Here is a 23,222-nt window from a genome sequence, read left to right on the forward strand (position 1 = left end):
GATATAGAGAATAATTTTAAGCTTAACAGTTTTTAAAATTTAATGATAGTTTTTACATTGGTGTTTGTAGCAGCTCTTAAAATAACACAGCTTTCATTCTGTTTGTTTAAGAAACTATGTAGAACTAAAAATACTGCAGTTCCAAAAATTATACCTTAAATATTTGGTAGAATTTCTAAAATCACTGATTTGGATTTCTGTAACATTTTGTTTTAGTATGGTTTTGTGTTAACTTCATTTAGTATTTAATCCCCATGAGAATCTTGTGAAGGTAGTATTATTGTCTTCATTTTCCTGAAGAAACAGAATTTGTGTTTTGACTATCAGCATTCACATCCAAGTCTCCTGACTGAATGATCTTTGTACTATAGCCATAATCTTAGATCTTTTTCCATTATTTGGTACTTTATATATATTTTTAATTGTAGTAAAATCATACTAACCTTTATAAAAGTACTGAAATGAATACCTATATACCTGCTATTCAACATACTTATCTTTAAACTTATATAAATGTACTTTCTACTATTCATTAGGGAAGGAAAGCATAAAAGTCCAGAGATTTTAATACATTGGGCAATTTAGATGCTGATATAACATCTATAAGAGAAATACTGCAAATTCTGGGTTGAATGTTTAAATTTTCCTGAAGTCATATTGTGTAACAGGAAAAGAAACCTTGAGTAAGTTCCCTAATACCTCATTTATTGAGCCCATTAGTGAATGCATTGCTGTACACATTGGATTTTTTTTTCTTGAGGTAAGTCAGGGTCTCCATTTAAACACCACATGAATTGTATATATTTTTAGCATTTGTGTATTTGAGAGTCCCTTGGACAGCAAGGAGATCAAACCAGTCAATCCTAAAGGAAATCACCCTGAATATTCATTAGAAGGACAGAGGCTAAAGCTGAAGCTCCCATCCTTTGGCCACCTGATGTGAAGAGCTGGAAAAGACCCTGATGCTGGGAAAGATGGAGGGCAAGAGGAGAAGGGGACGACAGAGGATGAGATGCAGTGGGCATGAACACTTTGAACAAGCTCCAGGAGATAGTGAAAGATAGAGAAGCCTGGCATGCTTTAGTTCACAGGATCGCAAAGAGTCAGACACGACTTCGCAATTAAACAAGAACATACTTAACTTTTCTAAAAAGTTATGTATTTCCAAGGTAACATAGTAGCTCAGGGACACGTTTAAGTACCTTTGTTATCAGATTAGAGCATACATTTGTGTCAGCTACATACTCTTGTTTTTGTTGGTTTCTAAAGCCAGCATCTTTTTTGCTGCTGCTATTTCTGTCTCATAAAGGCAATATGCCTTTAGTTTGCTGATTTTGATAGGCTTTTGCCTAGAAAATAAGTATCCAGGTTTGTGAGGAATTTTGTTCTATAAATCCTTGTGGGGACCCCTATGTGTGAAGGCTTTTGACAGTTATTTTGGATATGCACTGGCCTTTGCTTATTGGGTGCATGGTTCAAAGATTGTTGTGATCATTGAATAGATGGGAGTGTTTTGATTGTATTTTAAGGGAGAAGAGTTATTATGATATTTCCTTGCTTTGATTTACTCTATTACTGAGCTAGATTTAAATGTTAGATCATTTAAGGTCTAATTTCTAATGTGTATATGTTCTTCAGTGGATACAATGAAATTTTTCTTTTGACTTTGCCTTTTTGTCTTTTTTTTGTCTGTTCACCAGGGAGTAACTATTCCCAGTCAGAGGCGCTATGTGTATTATTATAGCTACCTGTTAAAGAATCATCTGGATTATAGACCAGTGGCACTGTTGTTTCACAAGATGATGTTTGAAACTATTCCAATGTTCAGTGGCGGAACTTGCAGTAAGTGCTCTAAATTCTCATCCTTTCATTTACTGTAACACTTTTCTTAACGTATGTAGACGTTTATAAAAAAAATCTAGGAAGAAATTTACCACATGTAAACTTTATGCAAGTTTGTATGTTTCTGAGGTGTCCAAGCTGATCACTTAACTCCGCGGTTCGGCACACACTGGCCTGTGAGACCACTGGGTGTGAGTCTTGGAAGCCACGTTCTATTTATGAAAGACGTGTTCTGTGCCACAGCCACCAAGTGCAGCCTGTATTCTGACTTGGTGACGGAAAGCCTGTCCTGTCAGTGATTCAGGATGAGTAGCATTGAGATCCACCACTTCAGTGGTGTTAGGGTAGGAACCAATTCCTCAGTATCCTAGGAAGACCAGATATTAATAGAAATGGTGATGAGGACGTTAAAGGGAAAATGGTTATAAGACATGGCAACATGTATATTGATTGAGTGTGGAGTATTAGAGAAAACCTAGATTTAGATCTGAGTTCCAGTGCTAAAGAGGCTTCTCAAATGTCTCACCTACCAGTACTGGAGACATGGATTTGATCCCTGGGTGCCCTCCAGGGTGATTCCTTTGGAGGAGGAAATGGCAACCCTTTCCAGTATTCTTGCCCAGCGAACCCCATAGACAGAGGAGCCTGGTGGGCTGCAGTCCATGGGGTCACAAAGAGTTGGACCTAAGTGACTGAGACCCCCCGTCTCCCTCCAGTGCTAGAGTTGTCATTAATGAGCTATATAACCAAGGGCACATCATCTACCTCACCTCTCTCTTTGTCTTTATCAATAGTATGAGGATATTTTGAAATCTGAAACTTCCTAGAAAAGTGCTAAATGAAGATCATATCATTGATGTCTGCCTTTAATTTATCTCTCCCATCCTAACCTCTCTAAGCCTACCTCAGTCCTCCTGGTCCTTTTCTGCTTCTTTCCTGTTCTTTGCCCTAGTTTTTAAGCTAGACTGATAGTAACCTTAAAACCTTGACCCTGAGCAGGTGGTCACGAGAGAACACGTGGAAGTATTAATGCAGCCCTGTAAAAGAACAGACTGTGTGCTGCTTTTTTCTGTTACCATTTTTTTTGTACTAGTTTCTGTCTTGGAAGTGATTAGTTGTATTTTCATGTTTGTGTCTGTGTGTGCTCAGTTGTGTCTGACTCTTTGTGACCCCATGGACTGTAGCCTGCCAGATTCCTCTGTCTGTGGGATTTTCCTAGCAAGAATACTGGAGTGGGTTGCCATTTCCTATTCCATTTCATGTTTAAGAAGTATGTTTAATTTATTTAGAATATAATTTTATAGTGTCTAGATAAGATGTAACTATTATTTTTCTAATACCTCTAACAGTATTTCAGTGATACTTTGCAATTTGTTGATGGTTTTATTTTTTAGCTTAAAGTTTTCTTCTTGACAGTAGTTATGTAACTTAAAAGGTTTCTGACCCTGAATTAATTTATACGTAGGGAATTAATTTCCTTACGTTGTTTATTTTTGTCAGGTGTGATCACCTTCATTAGATCTTTCCTGTATTCTTAGGGCAAGTTAACTTTATTTATCAAAGACCACAAGGTCTGTTAACGTAGCACGTGGAAGACTTCAGAGAGAACTCATTGATGTTTTTGTCATCTCAGTACAATTTTTAAAACTGCTGAGTACAAGGTACTAGGCTGTCAAGAGGTGATTGGCATAGGAACTTAGATTTATAGCAGAGAAGGGAAAGGAAAAAAAAAACAAAACTCATGCTCTTCCTATAGTGTTAGATTTCAGTGTAAGATTCAAATGGCAAGATATAAAATATTACAGAAATAAACATTTAGTTCAGTAATTTTATCTACTGTAATTTTTTTTTTTGTATTGATCTCCCTAGCGAACATCTATCATTTCTTCTCTGCAGTTGTGCTCTACCTTTAAACCATGTGTGTATGTCTGTGTATATTGGATCTCTCAGTATTATGTTTAAACTTTGCAAGTTACTACTCAGATCTGTTTAATCTTTACTAATTTTCTAGTTCTTTGTTTACACACTATGATTCAGTACTGTCTAGTAAAGCTGTAGTATAAGTAATATATTACTAAATGTGTGGTTGTGCATGTAAATTACAAATAATATATTCAGAAAAATCAAGTTTGGCAGGGGTTGTCAAATAGTTTCATGAAGGAAGTCCAGCTCTTTATTGAACATTGGAGAAAGCATGCAATTTAGATTGGCTTGAATTGAAGCACAGCAGAAGGAAATGAGCTGGACAAGAAATATAGAGACGGAGAATAGAATAGGAATGAAATGTGTGGCTGACTGTTAGAAGACTCTGAATAGGCATATCAGACTTGATTTGATAAATACTGTGATGTTAGTGATCATACTAGAGGCTTAAACTGTAGTTAAATACAGTTTTGTAGAAAGTAGTGACTGCATGAGGGAAGAAAAAACCGTGGAAAATTAAACAGTTGCATTACATGACTTTCTTTAAGCCAGGTATGCTTTGCTAGGGCAGTCAAATGATTAGTTTTTCTTCTGCCATTTATATCTAAATATTTTACTCTGGTCAGGTGAATAAGTCACAGAAAAGGGAAGAACGAAAAGGGAATCAGAGACTGGAGACATGGATGTTGATATTTTGGTTTTAAACATATGTTTTAAATCAGGTAAAGGTGAGCTGCTTACATGAACATATTCAGTTGGTACTTGAAAGTATGAATTTGAACTTACGTGACAGATATGTCTGATATTTTGAGAAGCATCAGGAACGAGACATGGTAGTTAAGCCCTTCATATAAATTTGGTATGGGGCTAGAATATGGGAAGGCTCAGATGCAAACAGTGTGAGGGCTGAGACAAACAGGATTTGTAATAGTTTGGATTCAGGAGGAGGAAGAGGAATCGGTGAAGAAAACAAAACTTGAAAATAAAGTATCTTCTGCAAAGTTGTTGTAGGTTAACAACTTTTTTCTTATTTGATTATTGTCTTAATATTTCTAAATAAAGAAAAAGTTACTATCTTCTGTATATCTAAAAGGGTTAAAAAAGTTAATCAAAGATGTGTGTGTGTGTGTGTGTGTGTGTGTGTGTATCTCAGTTGTGTCTTAGTCAAAAGAACCACACTAATGTCGGACTTCTGTTAAGTTTGGTCTTACCTATCTAAAATGTGAAATTCACACTCTAAAGAAAATTGTCTTCTTTAGGGATTTGAGGGAATGTTTTTCACTTATTAAAACCTTTTAGCTTAGTTTTTTGAGGAAATATCTAAGTAACACTAATTTCAAATCATTATTTATTTATATAATTCTAAAATTCTTGAAGGTGCACATTTTAGATGTAGTTTAATTAAAATCTGTTAATTCAGATTTCACAGTTAATTTGCTTTTTAAAGTCCTAAGATTAAGATGATCAGATTCTGAATTAGTGGATTTTGAATTAATATGATTACAAGGCATTTTCATCCTGATTGGTTTTATCACAGTTTTAAAATCATACTTTCTTTGTTCACTTCTTCAAGCTGGACTTCTCAGTGAAATTTTCAGTATCAAATTAAGTCTTGTAAAATTGCTCTTTGTACTTTGAATCTTTAGTCAAGGAAGTGAAAATTATTGATAGGTTGTTAGTGTAACGTTTCTCTTTTTAGAGTTCCTTTTTCTCATCACTGTCTCACAAATCCATATTGCAGTAAACACTCATGCTTTTTATCAAGCTTACTATTTATTATGTGATTGATGATACTGCATTAAGTATTGTATAGATGAGCCAGTAGGTGTTTATTATACTGGCAAATTTATTTAACTTGAATAAGCTTTTTGCCTTGTCCAGAGTTGTGGTCACATTGATAAAGAATGTGATACATTTTTTCCCCCCATATTTAAAGATGATGTCTTTTGGTGCTGAGAACTTTATGTGTATATATTTATATATTTCTCATTCACTTTATGCAAGCTTATGTTTTTATTTCTTAATTATCTTGGTATGTTTTGAAACTTCAAAAACCCACTTCTTCCCTCCTCAGTTTAATTACTTTCTTTCTTAACTGCTAGGATCTTAATGTTCATAACTTGAAGCCACGTTCTGTCATCAGTGTCATTAGTATAAATGTATTTATGAGTAGATTTAAAAAAATAAAACACATAAGCCTTTCTTTTCATACTTGACTGCCTTTTAGTTGCATTGCTAATATAAACACAATATATTTTGAGATTATTTTATTTTTATTATTTTTTTTACCACTTATTTTAAAACAGACGTGGACCAAAGTCAAAATACTTGTTAATGAAAATGGAGTGTGTTTTGAAGAGAGGGAGGTTGTGCTATAATTTGTACTTGATGTCTGTTGCATTTCTTTGCAGACACTTCAAATCTCTTTCCTCCTGTTTCTTGTGGTGGTGGCTTTATATACCTTTAAAAATAAAATATGAATTATAGGTAAAATGAAATATGGTTAATATTTTTATAATTATTGAAACTTGTGTTTATGGAATGTATTATAACTTTGTTATAGGTTATATTTTCTTCTTGTGAATGTGTAACGATTGGTATTTTGTGGTTTTTATTCTGTGTTACAGACTTTAAAATACTGCAGCAAATACCTGTTTTAAAAGTTCCTTCTTATGCAGTTCTTAAAATAAATTTTTATGCAGTTCTTAAAAATCATTTATATTAGATTTTAACATTGTCATGTTAAAGTTTTGATGTTGCTGTATACTGCTACAAGTTCAGTCTTGGTACTTAACTATTTATGGAATAGAAGTGACTTTAGTATGAGTAACATTACCTCATATTGATGGTATTGATTATATTTTGCTGTAGTTAATTTCCACTGATTTATTTCTATCTGTGTATCTATGTGTTATTTTGTATCCATTGATTTGTTTTAGATGGGGCATTAAAGATGCAAAATTACTACTTTCTGTCTGTTGCTAATACTAACCATCAAAATAGCTTTTGACAGTTAAAGACATTTCCTGTGAAGTGATACTAGTATGTATTTGACCATGCAGATCCTCAGTTTGTGGTCTGCCAGCTAAAGGTGAAGATATATTCCTCCAATTCAGGACCCACACGACGGGAAGACAAGTTCATGTACTTTGAGTTCCCTCAGCCGTTGCCTGTGTGTGGTGACATCAAAGTAGAGTTCTTCCACAAACAGAACAAGATGCTAAAAAAGGTTTGCTCTTTACTTTTGTTGGGAAAAATATCCAAAATAGCCATACCTTGAATAGTAACCTCAGATCTTTTGCTTAAAGCATTTAGTTGGGCAGAAATCCTTTTGAAAGGAGAGACTAAAAGATTTGTTTTGTGTCCGACATCTAATAAATCATGAATAGTTTTCTACTAAATCTGTACGTGCTTTGCTTACTATGGCATCATTGAGCCATTATAGTGGTAAATAGTCCTAGGAGAAGGAAAAGGCCATGTGACATTGTAATTTGAGATGAATTTTTCTTAACTTGGGTTATACAAATAAATTCTATAAAAGTATTAAAGATTGGATATTTACCCCCATTCAATCAGTTACAGTCCTTTTAGAAGAGATGATTGATTAAACCGAGAAGTAAGCATGGGGCATGAGTTTGAAAAAAAAATTTTGGTCTGTTTGTATAAATAAAATCTGTTTCCCCCATTTTGGTTAATGTTTCTTGAGACTGGGTCATTTTATATTTAGCTTCCTCAGATTTACTGAGTATTTCAATTTTTAGCTAGGAGAGGAATAAATATGAAGAGGAAGTAATAAAGAATGAAAAAATGTGGTATTTAAATATACACGTTTAAGGTTTGCATCTCAGTGAGCTATGTTTAGAGAACATAGGAGCTCATTTTAAAACAAACTGTCTTGGTTTAAAATACTAAGTGTGAACATTTAAGGTGAGCCTAAGGTGCAATATATTTAGGTAGTAATGAGCAGAAACATTAGCTGTATGCACTGTTACTGCCTCCTAAACATACCAGGTAGTAGTGGATCACTAACCTTTAGACAGTCTCCACAGTCAGATTGATTTCATTTTCCTGAATTTTGGCTTTTTATTGTTGTTGTTGAGAGAAAATAAGGAAGCTTCATTTACTACAAAAATTTTGACTTCTCTTTTGCTTATCAGAAGAAATATATTTTCCTTTATCCAGAATCCAAGTAGCTGGAAAATCACAAGATGTAAAACTGATTTTTTTTCACCAAAAACCCATTTCCTATGTGTACTATATAAATAAAAGTTAAGTATATCTCCATAACTTTGAAAATGTATTTTTCAATAATCCAACTGGTATTAATAAATGTTTTGCAGTTAAGGTAAATTTTTTCTTTTATTCATTGTAAGACTAGCATGCATAAAAATTTTACATTTTGCTTTTAAAAATAAGCACCTGTATCACTTTTTCGATACTTTTAGGAGTGCACTAATTCTTATTCTTCCAATTTACATTAACACATGTAAATTTGAAGGTTAAGTGAAATATTTATAATAATCTGTGTATCTTGAGTTACCTTACATTTATTTCCATTTTATGTGATTTTCCTTGCATGTTGTAAGAGTTTGGCCTGTTTTAAACAAAGCAGTTTTTGTATAATCAGTGCATAAGCACAATCCACAGTTTTTGAAGTTTTAAATTTTGCTAGTTTATTTTCTTCTGACTCTTAAGTGAAGTATGTGTATAGTTACTAACTTAGTAACTTTACTAAAATAATTGAAATTAATAAAACATTTTTAAAAGACTTCTACCACATAAAACTGCTGGGCTAGGTACTGTTAAAAGATACAGAAACATTTAAGACATAAGTTCCTTAAGTTTCTTACCATCTTCCCAGGAAAATAAACTTGAAGATAAATTAGAATAAAAGATTTAAATGGCAGTTTAAGGTACCAGATGTCACAGGATTGTACATCATTAATTGTCAAATGATGCATACAGGCCAGTTCCACTATTTAAGAGAGAGAACAGTTTCTATGTTGATCAAGAAAGGTTTGACGTAGTGAATTTCTGATGTGATTTTTTTTTTTTTTTTTATAAAACCTCCTATTAGTAAGAAGTGATTTTTTTTTTAAAGTGGGCATTTTGTAACAACAAAAAGTTGAAGTTCGTAACACCCTTTGGTGCTTCATTGGAAAGTTGTACTGACATTTCAAGAGCTTTTGTTAAAGTAAATTTTGTAATAGCTTGTTGAAACACAGAGGAAGTTAAATCCATTTCTGAATTTTTTAGTATATAATATAAACTCAACACTTTAAAAGACTAATATTAGACTAGAAAAGATATTTTACTTAAGGTATTAAAGTAAGTTTATTTTAGCACTTGTGGAATTACATTTTTGGTCTAGATTTGAATTAAAGGAAACTTCCTATGGGAATTGGATGCTATAGATAGATAACCCATAGATTGCCCAGTATTAGTTTTTGTGTTTACCTTTATTCAGAATATTGAATAGCACATGGCATGATTTGTTCACTTCCTAGGACAAATGTTGAATAAATTAGCATTGTCTTAAAAAAAAAAATTCAAATATGCCTTTTTTTTTTTTTAAAGGACAAAATGTTTCACTTTTGGGTAAACACATTCTTCATACCAGGACCAGAGGAAACCTCAGAAAAAGTAGAAAATGGAAGTCTATGTGATCAAGAAATTGATAGTATTTGCAGTATAGAGCGTGCAGATAATGACAAAGAATATCTAGTACTCACTTTAACAAAAAATGATCTCGACAAAGCAAATAAAGACAAGGCCAACCGATACTTTTCTCCAAATTTTAAGGTCAGTTAAAAACATATTGAGAAGTTGGTGAGTGGCTCTGTGTGTTTGTTTTATTCTAGGTACATAGCTGGTGAAAGACTTGCATGGTTAACTTTTAAATTAAGTACATTCATAAGCGTTGTTTATGTAGCAGTAACCTAAAACTTTCTAATGAAATCCAGGATGCACAGAGAGTCAAAAAGCTACCTCTTCCTTACCCTGTTATTTGCAATTTGGTGAAATACAGGGCATAGGTTGGGGAGGGGATTTAAGTTGAATATGAAGTAGGAATAGGTGAAGACAGAAGTGGGAAGGAACTCAACCCTTTAGGAATGATTCATATGGAATGTTTTCACTGCTTCTATCCTTCTCCCTCTCCATTCTATTCTCAACTCCTTAGAGCGATCTTAAAAATGACTTGTTTGTATCAGTCTTGTTTATACTTTTTAAAGATCTGTGGTTTTTTGATGTGACCTGCAGGGAACTGTATAATTTAGCATGGGACTACTTTCTACATCTAGTCTAGCCACATTCTCTTCCTGCAGTTCACTCAGACTGGTCTCTTGTCAGTTCTTCAGTTGCCTCAGGTCTTTCCGATTCATTTCCTTCTCCCCATAGCTCTCCACCCCTCAGCCTTTCCCTGCCCTTCACGTGGCTGTCCTTCTTACATCCTAACCTTTGCTTCAATCTCAAGTGCTCTGAAAGGCCTTTTCTGACCATCCTCTCCTCTTCTTCCTTTTTTTAAACTCTGCCTACCTCCTCTTGTTATGGAATTGTTTGGTTCATTTTACTTTTATCTGTATGTCACATGTGTTTGTGTACTTTTATTTATATTTCTAGATGGGAATTAAAATCAGGTTAAAAATCTGACTTGTGAACATTCCCTAGTGGTGGTTTGCCATTTTTTTCTTCTCATTTCTTATTGTTCCTGATTTTTCTCTCTCCCTTTCACCACACCCTCTTCCTTTCTTTTTTAAAATTCTCTCTTCATTCCATTTTTATAACATGTAGTAAACTTAATCATATCTTCTAAGTTTAAGGATATTGCTAGTAGTAATAAAAATAAAGAGGGGCTGCCTGTTTCCAGTGAAAATGGAGCTAATAAGTGCCTTTAGATCTTACATTTAAAGTGTTTTGAAGTATCTTTTAGAATTTGCAAGTTTGTTTACTTTCTTTTCTCTGTCCTACATTTTCCTCAGTTACTAGCTTTTTTTTTTTTTTTGACTCTATAGAGTCCATGCATTTTTATTTATTTATTTATTTTCTGTTGAATTAATTTTATTTATTTTTTTTTCCATTTATTTTATTAGTTGGAGGCTAATTACTTTACAACATTGCAGTGGTTTTTGTCATACATTGAAAGTTACTAGCTTTTAAAGTGTGACTTCCTCTAATTTTATTTTTTTGTTTTAATGTTAAAGAGGTTTCATATTTGTTATTACAAATAAAAGCTATTGCAGTTATCAGTAAACACATATAATATCATATAATGGTAAGTGCTTTGGAAAAATAAAGCAGAGATAGGAGTGAGAGTGGCCTTGGTGTATTTTCTAGTGGGATGGTTAGAGAAGGCCTCTCCAAGAAGTTGACTTTAATTAGAGGCCTAAGTGAAATGAGTGAGCTATAAAATATCTGGGAAAAGAGGAAAGAGCAGGTGTAGAAGCCCTGAGACAAGAGTGAGCTTAGTGTATTTGAGGAGCAATAGATAAGAAATCATTTTGACTAACACACATCAGTCCAAGTGTGAATACATTGAGTGTGTTCTCCGTAGGAAAAATGTAATGTGATTTTTGCCTTTAAAAGTTTACCCTGTCCTCTCCTTTAAAATAAAGGCTAGAGGGGGTCAAGAATAAAAGCTAGGATACTAGTTGAAGGTAGAACTAAAAGGCTTTACTGATGGAGTGGATATTGAATGTAAGAAAAAGAAGAATCGATAATGACTCTTGGATCATGTGGGCAGGGCTGTAGATATAATAGACAGATCAAAGAATTTGATGTCATATCTAATTTAAATCCCACATCCACTGCCTACTAGATATGTAGCCTTTAGCAAGTATCCTAGCTTTTCTGAACTATAGCTTTCTCTCTTAAAACAGAAAGACCTATCTTGTAGAGTTGTTTTGACAGTTATTTCAGCTCTGCTTGTAAAGGTCGTTGGTTCACTGTTTAGAGCACTGGATGATATTAACTTTTTTATTACTTCCTTTCAGTGAAGTTTTTAGGGCGAATGGAATCCTAGACATCATTGTTAATATTATCTGTATTAGAAAATACGTTGAATTTCAGACAGGCTGTAAGTGAAACATTCTTTTGAAACGCAACTCTTTGTGAGTTGTGATTGAAAATATATTATGTGGATTATTGAAAGCAGTACATTTCTTTTGTAGAGTTATTTCATTAATGCCTATAGTTTATGCTTATTTAAAAAAACTCATAGTATGTTAACATCCCAGTTTCTTTTCACTGTACATTAAGAAAGAAAATGTAGGAAATCTTAAGAAGATAAGGTCATTTAAAAGGCTTTTTAAGGATTATATATGTCGTAATACTTGAAAATGAATCTGATAAAGATATGTATCTTTAAGAGTGGTCAGATTTATGGGTTTTTCATTTACACTTTCTCTTCTTTCTCTAGGTGAAGCTGTACTTCACAAAAACAGTAGAGGAGTCATCAAATCCAGAGGCTAGCAGTTCAACTTCTGTAACACCAGATGTTAGTGACAATGAACCTGATCATTATAGATATTCTGACACCACTGACTCTGATCCAGAGAATGAACCTTTTGATGAAGATCAGCATACACAAATTACAAAAGTCTGATTTTTTTTTTTATCAAGAGGGATAAAACACCATGAAAACAAACTTGAATAAACTGAAAATGGACCTTTTTTTTTTTTTTTTTAATGGCAATAGGACATTGTGTCAGATTACCAGTTATAGGAACAATTCTCTTTTCCTGACCAATCTTGTTTTACCCTATACATCCACAGGGTTTTGACACTTGTTGTCCAGTTGAAAAAAGATTGTGTAGTGTCATGTATATACCTTTTTGTGTCAAAAGGACATTTAAAATTCAATTAGGATGAATAAAGATGGCACTTTCCCATTTTATTCCAGTTTTATAAAAAGTGGAGACAGACTGATGTGTATACGTAGGAATTTCTCATTTTGTGTTCTGTCACCAACTGAAGTGGCTAAAGAGCTTTGTGATACACAGGTTCACTTCCTACCCCTTTGCACTTGTGGCAACAGATAAGTTTGCAGTTGGCTAAGAGGAGTTTCTAAAAGGTTTTGCTACATTCTAATGCATGTATTTGGGTTAGGGGAATGGAGGGAATGCTCAGAAAGGCATTTGTTGTGTGCTGGATTCTGGACCATATACCATCTCCAGCTATTTACACGCACCTTTCTTTAGCATGCTGCAGTTATTAATCTGGACATTTGAGGAATTGGCCGCTGTCACTGCTTGTTATTTGTGCATTTTATTTTTTTTAAGCATATTGGTGCTAGAAAAGGCAGCTAGAGGGAGTGAATCTGTATTGGGGTACAGGAATGAACCTTCCACAACATCTTAAGAACCCACAAATGAAGGGATATAAAAGTAACGTGGTCAGAGATAAGAAACACAGCAGCAATGACCTAACCATACAGATGTGGAGGCTTTCAACGAAGAATGGGCTTGGAACGTTATAAACATCGACAATGGTTTATTAAACATGTTTTCTCAGTTGTAACGACTGCTCCATCTCCTGTGTAATCAAGGCCAGTGCTAAAAGTCAGATGCTATTAGTACCTACATCAGTCAACAACTTATGTTATTAGTTTTCAATCATATACCTGCTGTGGATGCTTCATGTGCTGCCTACAAGCTTCTTTTTTCTCATTAAATATACAATATTTTGTAATGCTGCACAGGAAATTTCAATTTGAGATTCTACAGTAAGCGGTTTTTTTTCTTTAAAGATTTATGATGCACTTATTCAATCCAATAGATGTCAGCCGTTCCACCCTTTTGACCTTACACATTCTATTACAATGAGTTTTGCAGTTTTGCACATTTTTTAAATGTCATTAACTGTTAGGGAATTTTACTTGAATATTGAATACATATAATGTTTATATTTAAAAGGACGTTATTTGTGTTAAAAAGGAAATTAGAGTTGCAGTAAATTTTCAACACTGCACAAATAATAAGTCATTTACTTTTTCAGTAGAAATTGTCCCACATAATGCTTTTATCAATTTGCTATTGAAAGAATAGATTTTTTTAAATGTGCAGTGTTGAATCATTTCTTCATAGTGCTAGAGTTAGGATTAGGGCTTCAATTTCACTTCTTAAATATCGTATATTTGATATGCCCAGACTGCATATGATTTTAAGCAGAGTACAACTACTATTGTAAAGTTAATGTGAAGATATGAGTAAAAATAATTTTTTTCCCAGAAATTTGATATCTTTCAAATTATATCTTGACCTTGAAACATTTGACTATCCAGCCAATTTATTTCTTAATGGTGTAAAATCTCATTTTCAATAACTTATTGGTGCTGAAATTGTTCACTAGCTGTGGTCTGACCTAGTTAATTTACAAATACAGATTGCATAGGACCTACTAGAGCAGCCTTTATAGAGTTTGATGGTAAATAGATTAGGCAGAACTTCATCTAAAATATTCTTTAGTAAATAATCTTGACATGTTTTCCATACCTCGTCAGTTTCATTCAAAAAATAAGGTTTTAAAATTTTTTAACAAAGTGGTTAGTATTTACACATTTATATTTAAACATTGATATGTAGAGAATTGATTGACTGCTCATAAGTTAAATTGGTCAAGTTAGAGACACTTATTCCTCAGCTCTCATCATTGAAATTTATCTCACCTTGTCTTGCATAAAAGCTGAACTGTTGACTAAAATGAAAATCAACTATTTGTGTTTTGAAGATAGTTATTAATACTGTTATTTGTTACAGTTTTGGGCACAGTATATTAAAGCATAACTTGTATTGTTCCAATATGTAACATGGAGGGCCAGGTCATAAATAATGACATTATAATGGGCTTTTGCACTGTTATTATTTTTCCTTTGGAATGTGAAGGTCTGAATGAGGGTTTTGATTTTGAATGTTTCAATGTTTTTGAGAAGCCTTGCTTACATTTTATGGTGTAGTCATTGGAAATGGAAAAATGGCATTATATATATTATATATATATATAAATATATATTATACATACTACTCTCCTTTATTTCAGTTACCATGCCCATAGAATTTGACAAGAATTGCTATGACTGAAAGGTTTTTGAGTCCTAATTAAAACTTTATTTATGACAGTATTCATGATTAGCCTGAAATGCATTCTGTAGGTAAATCTCTTTGAGTTTCTGGAATGTTTTCTTAGACTTTTTGGATGTGCAGCCGCTTACGTGTCTGAAGTTACTTGAAGGCATCACTTTTAAGAACGCTTACAATTGGGCCCTGTACCATCCCAAGTCCTCTGTAGCTCCTCTTGAACATTTTTCTGCCATAATTATTAAAGGGTAGTTGAGTAAATAGCATCACCATTCTTCACTGTGGCACAGGTTATAAACTTGAGTGGAGTTTACCGGCAGCATCAAATGTTTCAGCTTTAAAAAATAAAAGTAGGGTACAAGTTACTATTTAGTTCTAGAAAATTTGTGCAATATGTTCATAACGATGGCTGTGGTTGCCACAAAGTGCCTCGTTTACCTTTAAATACTGTTAATGTGTCATGCATGCAGATGGAAGGGGTGGAACTGTGCACTAAAGCGGGGGCTTTAACTGCAGTGTTGGGCAGAGTTGCCTTCTACCCTGCCAGTTCAGAAGTTCAATCTGTTTCCATATAGAATATATATACTAAGACACTTGAGTCTGTTCAGCAGCCTTACTCTGGCTCAGCCTCTTCAGATACTCGTGCCGTGCAGCAGTGGCTCTGTGTGTAAACGCTATGCACTGAGGATACACAAACTACCGTGTACAGGACAATGCCTCCTGCCAACCAGATGTCCACTTGTATTGTGTTTGTTAACAGCCCTCTATCTCCTAGTGTTATAAACTCCACTTAAAACTGATTAAAGTCTCATTCTTGTCATTGTGTGGGTGTTTTATTAAATGAGAATATTTATCATTTAAATGGCTTAGGTTCATTGACATTTTAATGATGGGCAGCCAAGTGTGACTAATAAGTTTTTTGGTAAGGTTTTTTTTAACCCCCTGCTGTCCTTCAAAGCCTACAGTTACATAAAAACATGGGACCTTATCAGTTTGGGAGTAGAGTACCAATCTACTCATGTTTGAGAGGCATTTAGCTTTTTTAGGATCTTAGTCTAATAGTAAATTGTTTCAAGCACAATTTAAATTGCACATATTAAATAATATGCTAATCCCAAAATGTTCACGATTTTTGAAAAATCATGCATATATCTATATATATATTTTACTAAGTGGGGTGTCTGAAGATAATTGCCCAGAATGGATTTGATATCTCAGATTTCAATTTTATGGCTTTTCCATTCTTTGATTCTGTAATACTCCATCAACATGGGAAGCTTCATCTGTTCATTGTGACTTAACGCTCTTTAAAAATTGATATTCCATAATAGTCTGAAGACTATGTTCCTGAACTTAATCTTATTATTTCACATATTTTTAAGAGCTCAAAGACTAAGTAAGGCATATCCTTTCGACAAAGCATAGTAAGGTAATAAGTGAAAATGTAGCTTATACAAATGTTTTAAAAAGAAAGCAGATCATTTATGTAACAATTTAATGTTATTTCAAGTTTACGTTTTCTTTTCAAAAAAGTGAATATGAAGTATGAAAAGTGTGTGTGTGTACACACATTTTTTTCTTTTTAGATATCTTAAATATGGATGAAAACCATACTGGGGTCTAAAATCATTCTGATTTATAAGATGATCTTGGTGATGTCTGAAAAATAGGAAGTTACTGTTTGGTTTTTTTTTTAATTGCATGTTCTCACTACCCTTAATTTGAGCTAGCTTGGTTAAGTGAATGCCATCACCATTTCCATTGAGAATTTAAAACTCACCGGTGTTTAATATGCAGGCTTCCAAAGGCTCACAACAAATCAAGACCCTTAAATTAGTTAATTTGCTGCTAATGTGAAACTTTTCTTATTCTTTTATTCTTGCCAGATAATTAGCCACAGATCTAAAACTTAGTCTTAAATGGCTTGAGTGTAAGTTTTGATTAGCAGTGCTGTTACTAGTTCAGAGAGGAATGTTTGTGAATGGAAATAGTGTAAATATTCAGTCCAAACTGGTATAAATACGTAAAAAACTAGCAAAAAAGGTAATAGAGAAGAACACTTAAAAACTTCTAAAGATGAGATGAAAGAGACTGATTTTCCTATGGAATGATGTATCTGTAGGAAACCTAATGATTATCAATGGTTTTTAATTTTAGAGTAAATATATTCTTTTATGATCTTGCTATTTTTCCATCTTTTAAGAGATCTTCCAAGTGTATCAGAATATATGTAGCCACTCTGACAAATACATACGTTGGTAGCTTTAAAAGTTTGTAATGTGAAGTTAGTAAAGGACAGTAGTTTCATTGGTTGGTAATACCCCTTGGTTTTTAAGTTAGCTGTGTTGAGAACAGTTTCCCATAAAAAAATCTCTGCTTATAATCCCACCACCTGGAAACAGCCATTATTAATACTTTAGTGACTATACAATCATATTTTTTTTCTTGTATATTCGTGTATATATTTTCTTTAAATAGTGAAATTTGTACTGTGCATACTCTCAAAGCCTTTAAGCTTAGTATTTCTCTTATGGATTTGTAGAATGTTAAATTACATCAGAAAATGGACATTGATTGGATTCTTTCTAGTGCTGCAGATGCAGATGATGTGTGTACTGGAGAGCCCTTTCCAATTCAGTGGGTCAGTCATAGACGTTTAAATATTGTTCGCATCAGAATAATACATGTCTAGGTAAATAAGACAGTTACATTTATTTAGAATAGACAGGCTTAAGATTGTAGATATTTCTCTTCAAAAACTATTTCAAACATTTGCATTTTGGAATTATGTGTTAAACAGAATGTATGAAACACTATTAGTAGTTAATTTCATCATCACCTTTCTATTTTCCTTACAAGTTGGAAAAGAAGGATGAGCTTTTCACTTTTTATAATTCCCAAACAGTTGCTCAATTTAGAGTGAATTAAACACCTGCGAAAAGGAAAGTTACTGCTGGTTTATCACTTAGCTGTCTCCATATCTGTGCCCATGAGACTTCTGTCACATGAAAACCTATTTCTTGAATGGTTCGCATTTAGCTCTGGAACTTAACCATGTTTAATAATGGTGGGCTTAGGACATAAAACTTTTCTTGACAGTTAAGAATTTTGGTGAAAAAAATTTAGCTGGAGGGCAATACATAACTTATAAACCAATGTATTGATATTTTGCCAACATTTTTACATATATGAAGTCAACTGCCATTTTTTAGCATTACCACATTTTAAAATAAAGCTGCATATTTTTAAATGAAATGTTTAACAAGGATTTATATTTTTCATTTTTTTAATTAAAAATAATATTTATATCTCCTTTGTTGCATGTGGATTCTCATCTGTTCTTAAAATGGTTAGAGATTTTGTTTGTGCCGAAGTGGAGCAAAGCTCATAGTCATGGCTCTAGTGTTTGAGTTTGTCAAATCTGTTTACTGTTGTGAAATTCTTAAAATGGTTAAATGTGGCTTTCTGTAGCTTATCATTTATTGGCTTTCATGTACACTTTTAGGATTTTTCTGCCTACTCTGTTGTCTAAGTGATATCCCATGTTTACAAATGCTTTTTCAGTTTCTATTTTCTTTTTTCCATTATAATGCCCTAATGGGCAGTTTTTAAAAGAGAGTGTGAGTGTGTGTGTATGTGTGTAGCGAGGTCTGGGTGGCTGGGTGAACTACATGTTTGAGAGTGCTAGATTCCAGTTGTAGAGATTAAATAGTTTGATTCAGGCAACCAGTTCTCACTGGAATTTTACAGTTCATCACAATGAAAATAATCTTGACCTTGGTTGACTTTGACATTCAGTAATGAATCTTGGATATTAATGAATTTGTTGGTAGTATCTTGATACGTGCATTATTGAATTATTTTCTAAGTTGTGCATTTATCCAAAGTTGGTATGTTGGCAATGTTTATATCAAAATTCCATTTGGCTACTGATGGACATAAAAACAGAAATGCTTTCTTATGGACAGTATTTGTTTTCTTTAAAAAATTAAAAAGGTTAATTATTTTTAATACTTGGTTTTAAACTTTTTATTCAACAAGTGTTTGTCAAGTCCGTAGATGTTTGGATTATATGAGATCCAACCAACATCCTCTGGCCCTTGAGGAGTTTCCATTCTAATAGAGAAAATAGGTTTTATTAAAAGAATTATAATATTGATATGTGACACCATGATGATTACCACACCTACCATATGCTCGTCTAAATTTCCACCCCCGTTAAGTTAGAAGGGGCCGTTCTGACTAATTTATTCCAGTGAGTTAGCAGTGAAAAGTGGTACGACACTTCCAAGGAAAAGCAGAGAAAATAAAATCCCTTGTACAATCCTTAGGCTTATCTATTACAGTGACAGAGGACATGATGTGTTCCAGATGGTGCAACTCTGTCAGCCTGGCTGTTGAGTGACTGTATGGAGCAAAACTTCAAATTCTCCCCCTGTATTGAATGTGTTAGGTATTAGCATGAGCAAGAAGTAAACATCAGCTTGCACTGAGATTTGGGGACAATTTGTTACATTGCATCATTAATTGTATTCTGACTTATGCTTTGGAAGGACAAGACCCTGATGCTGGGAAAGATTGAAGTCAAAAAGAGAAGCAGACAGCAGAGGATGAGATGGTTAGATAGCATCAACAACTTCATGGACGTGAATTTGAGCAAACTGGGAGACAGTGAAGGACGTGAGAGCCTTGCATGCTGCAGTACATGGGGTTGCAAAGAGTCGGGTACGACTTAGCAACTGAAAAACAACAAAATGGGGAAGGCTTTCTTGAGCAAAGAGGGAGTTGAGAATAAAGCAAACTGGGAAAAAAAATGCAAAGCAGAAAGCTACAAAACAACATGATGCAATAAAGAAACTAAATTGTAAGTCACTCAGTTGTTATTGAGCGAGCGGTTGATATGTATCAGGTACTGATCTAGATATGTGGGATACAAATGAGTGAACAATAGATCCCTGTCTTCATAGATCTTACATTCTAGTAAGGGATACTATCAATAGATAGTGAATGATCACCACACCATTTATAAGTTAATAAATGCTGTGGGGGGAGTGGAGTGGGGAATGTGAACAGGGTAAGGAAGAGCCAAGTACACAGAAGCAGAGATTGCACTGTTGAATAGGGTAAATCCAGACAGGCCTCCCCTGAAACAGGAGTTAGAAATTTTCATCCTTTTAATTAGCGAGATGCACTCATTATCCTGTATAAAATTTTGTTCTCGCCTTTTACAACTATATTGATGCTTGAGTTTTTAGGATTACTGTTGGTATATCTGAGCCTTGGCCCAAGCAGTAAAAAATTCACCTGCAATGCAGGAGACATAAGAGACACAGGTTCGATCCCTGGGTCGGGAAGATCCCCTGGAGAAGCAAATGGCAACCTACTCCAGTACTCTTGCCGGGAAAATCCCATGGACAGAGGGACGTGAATGGGCTACAGTCCATGGGGTCATGAAGAGTCAGACATTACTGAGGATGCAGGTGCTCACATTGGTATATCTAGGGAGAATTTTTAAGACTTCCACTCAAAATAGTTACAATGTACTAAGGTATGTTATTTTCTAAATTGGTTTGGCAAAATCTGTATAAATAATCTGTTTCTTTTCATTCTCAGAGTTACGTTCATTTTTAAATTTCTTGCAGTCTTACTAAATGTGTGTGTTTGTGTTTTGGCAATATTCGATACCATTTTTCAGTAGACGTTAAAGTTCTGTTATGGCCTTAAACACTTCTGTAAAGCTGAAAGGAAATGTCACTTACGATTTATTGATAGGAAACAAGTTGTAAATTTTGAGTTACTCAAGACAAAAAAGTGAAATTTATGGCCTAGTGCTTTATATTCTTAACTCATAAGCAAAAGCCTGTGGACTGTATAATAGTGAAAGAAATGTCTTTTCACAAAGAGGGACCCCCCCCCACCACACACACACTCTTCTCTTACTCCATTCCAGAAACAAGAAGTTTAACTTTGTGATCAAAGGGAAATAGTATAATTAAATTAAGTTGATACAATAGAAATTTGCAACTATTTATCAGGACATTGTTTAACTGGTATTTGCTAGTGACCAGTTTCTTTTTCTTAGCAAGGCAGTTATGTATAACTGGACATAAAATTTTGAAAGAAAATGTTATCTATTAGCTTTTTTTAAAATAGAATTTTAAGTGGTTTAAAAGATACCCTTGACAGTCTTGCTTTTTGTCTTTATTCTGAGTCCACGGCTTTTTTTTCCTACTGCATTTTACTTTAGAAAGAATTTAAGGTAGCTGAATGGGCTTCCCTAACATGCGAACTGCCAAGTAGAAAACCATATTGCGTGTATCCATTGGTCTTGGCTGAAGGGTTAAACTTACTGGGAATATCTCCTGAACCTCTCATTGGAATATTTTTGTGAATTGTTCCTTTCAGCTTTGATAAATAAGTCTCCAACCTAATTTTCAAGGAAATAAGCTACACTTTTACCATAGTGTTTATTCTTGAAATAACTGAGACTTGGGGAAAATTGAGCTAGTCATATTTTTCTATTTAATATTTCCCAGGTAAATATGATCTATCAGTTCAGTTCAGTCGCTCTGTCGTGTCTGACTCTTTGTGACCCCATGGACTGTAGCACACCAGGCTTCCCAGTCCATCACCAACTCCCGGAGCTTGCTCTAACTCATGTCCATTGCATCAGCGATGCCATCCAACCATCTTTCTCTGTTGTCCCCTTCTCCTCCTGCCCCCAATCCCTCCCAGCATCAGGGTCTTTTCCAATGAGTCAGTTCTTCCTATCAGGTGGCCAAAGTATTGGAGCTTCAGCATCAGTCCTTCCAAAGAATATTCAGGACTAATTTCCTATAGGATTGACTGGTTTGATTTCCTTGCAGTCCAAGGGACTCTCAAGAGTCTTCTCCAACACCACAGTTCAAAAGCATCAATTCTTCGGTGTTCAGCTTTATGGTCCAACTCTCACATCCATATATGACTACGGGAAAAACCATAGTTTTGACTAGGCAAACCTTTATCGGCATGTCCCTGCTTTTTAATATACTATCTAGGTTTGTCATGACTTTTCTTCCAAGGAGAAAGTGTCTTTTAATTTTATGGCTGCAGTCACCATCTGCAGTGATTTTGGAGCCCAAGAAAATAACGTGTGTCGCTGTTTCCACTGTTTCCCCATCTATTTGCCATGAAGTGATGGGACCAGATGCCATGATCTTTTTTTTTTCCCATTTATTTTTATTAGTTGGAGGCTAATTACATCATTACAGTAGTTTTTGTCATACATTGAAATGAATTAGCCATGGATTTACATGTATTCCCCATCCCGGTCCCCCCTCCCACCTCCCTCTCCACCCGATCCCTCTGGGTAGATGCCATGATCTTAAGTTTTTGAATGTTGAGTTTTAATCTAAGCCTTTTCACTCTCTTTCACTTTCATCAAGAGGCGCTTTAGTTCTCTTTGCTTTCTGCTTTAAGGGTGGTGTCATCTGCATATCTGAGGTTATTGATATTCCTCCCAGCAATCTTGATTCCAGCTTGTGCTTCATTCAGCCTGGCATTTCACAAGATGTGCTCTGCATATAAGTTAGATAAGCAAGGTGACAGCATATAGCCTTGATGTACTCCTGTCCCAATTTGGAACCAGTCTGTTGTTCCATGTCCGATTCTAACTGTTGTTCAATGACCTGCATACAGATTTCTCAGAAGGCAGGTAAGGTGATCTGGTATTTTCATCTCTTGAAGAGTTTTCCAGTTTGTTGTGATCCACACAGTCAAAGGCTTTAGCGAAGTCAGTGAACAATATGCACAGGCAAATATATGACCTATAGATAACCTATAGATACTGTGAAACTCATGCTTTCCTTTTCCATTATCATATTTTTGAAATTAAATATGTCCTAGTTTTCTAATTCTTATTATCTGTAAGGAAGAGAAATGTATTTAAATTTTCTGGATATAAAAATTATCATATTTCTCAGTTTTATTCAATATTTCCATGAAGGTACATTTGGTGGGAAAACATTTTGCATGGTTATATTCAACAAGGGAACCACAAGTGTTCTTTAAGTAATTAATTGGCTATTTGTTTACTGTGTACAGCTATCACAATTGATATGAATAATGCATGGGCTTGTTATGATTATTAGTACTGTATATTAATGAATACTTGAAGGAGAAAATAAATCTTAGTCTTTTTATAAAATAGTAGGTGCATATAAGGTAAAATTTCCCTTTGGCCAGACCCAGCAGATATTTAATGTGTTTTAACTGTCCTTGGAGAAGACTGAAGCCATTGTTTCTATAAAAAATCCAATAAGATTAAAACAAAAATATCACTATGAACATGATTAATTGAGGTAAATTCTTGACTAGGAGAGCCTTGAAAACCTCAAGACTTGAATC

At 34.2% G+C, this 23,222-nt stretch overlaps 1 protein-coding gene across 1 annotated transcript in view; it reads left to right on the top strand.

Annotated features, from left to right (window-relative positions):
* The window catches only part of PTEN (phosphatase and tensin homolog), a 100,015-nt gene extending 84,358 nt beyond the window's left edge, over nucleotides 1-15,657 (top strand). Inside the window, exons 5-8 of the mRNA XM_070470597.1 lie at nucleotides 1,701-1,842; nucleotides 6,828-6,994; nucleotides 9,343-9,567; nucleotides 12,182-15,657. Coding sequence (XP_070326698.1) covers nucleotides 1,701-1,842; nucleotides 6,828-6,994; nucleotides 9,343-9,567; nucleotides 12,182-12,367 — 720 coding nt within the window. The 3' untranslated portion in view covers nucleotides 12,368-15,657. The remainder of the gene's footprint in view (nucleotides 1-1,700; nucleotides 1,843-6,827; nucleotides 6,995-9,342; nucleotides 9,568-12,181) is intronic.
* Nucleotides 15,658-23,222: the final 7,565 nt, after the last annotated feature.

Source organism: Odocoileus virginianus, chromosome 7 (genome assembly GCF_023699985.2).
Source record: "Odocoileus virginianus isolate 20LAN1187 ecotype Illinois chromosome 7, Ovbor_1.2, whole genome shotgun sequence".
Taxonomy (NCBI): domain Eukaryota; kingdom Metazoa; phylum Chordata; class Mammalia; order Artiodactyla; family Cervidae; genus Odocoileus; species Odocoileus virginianus.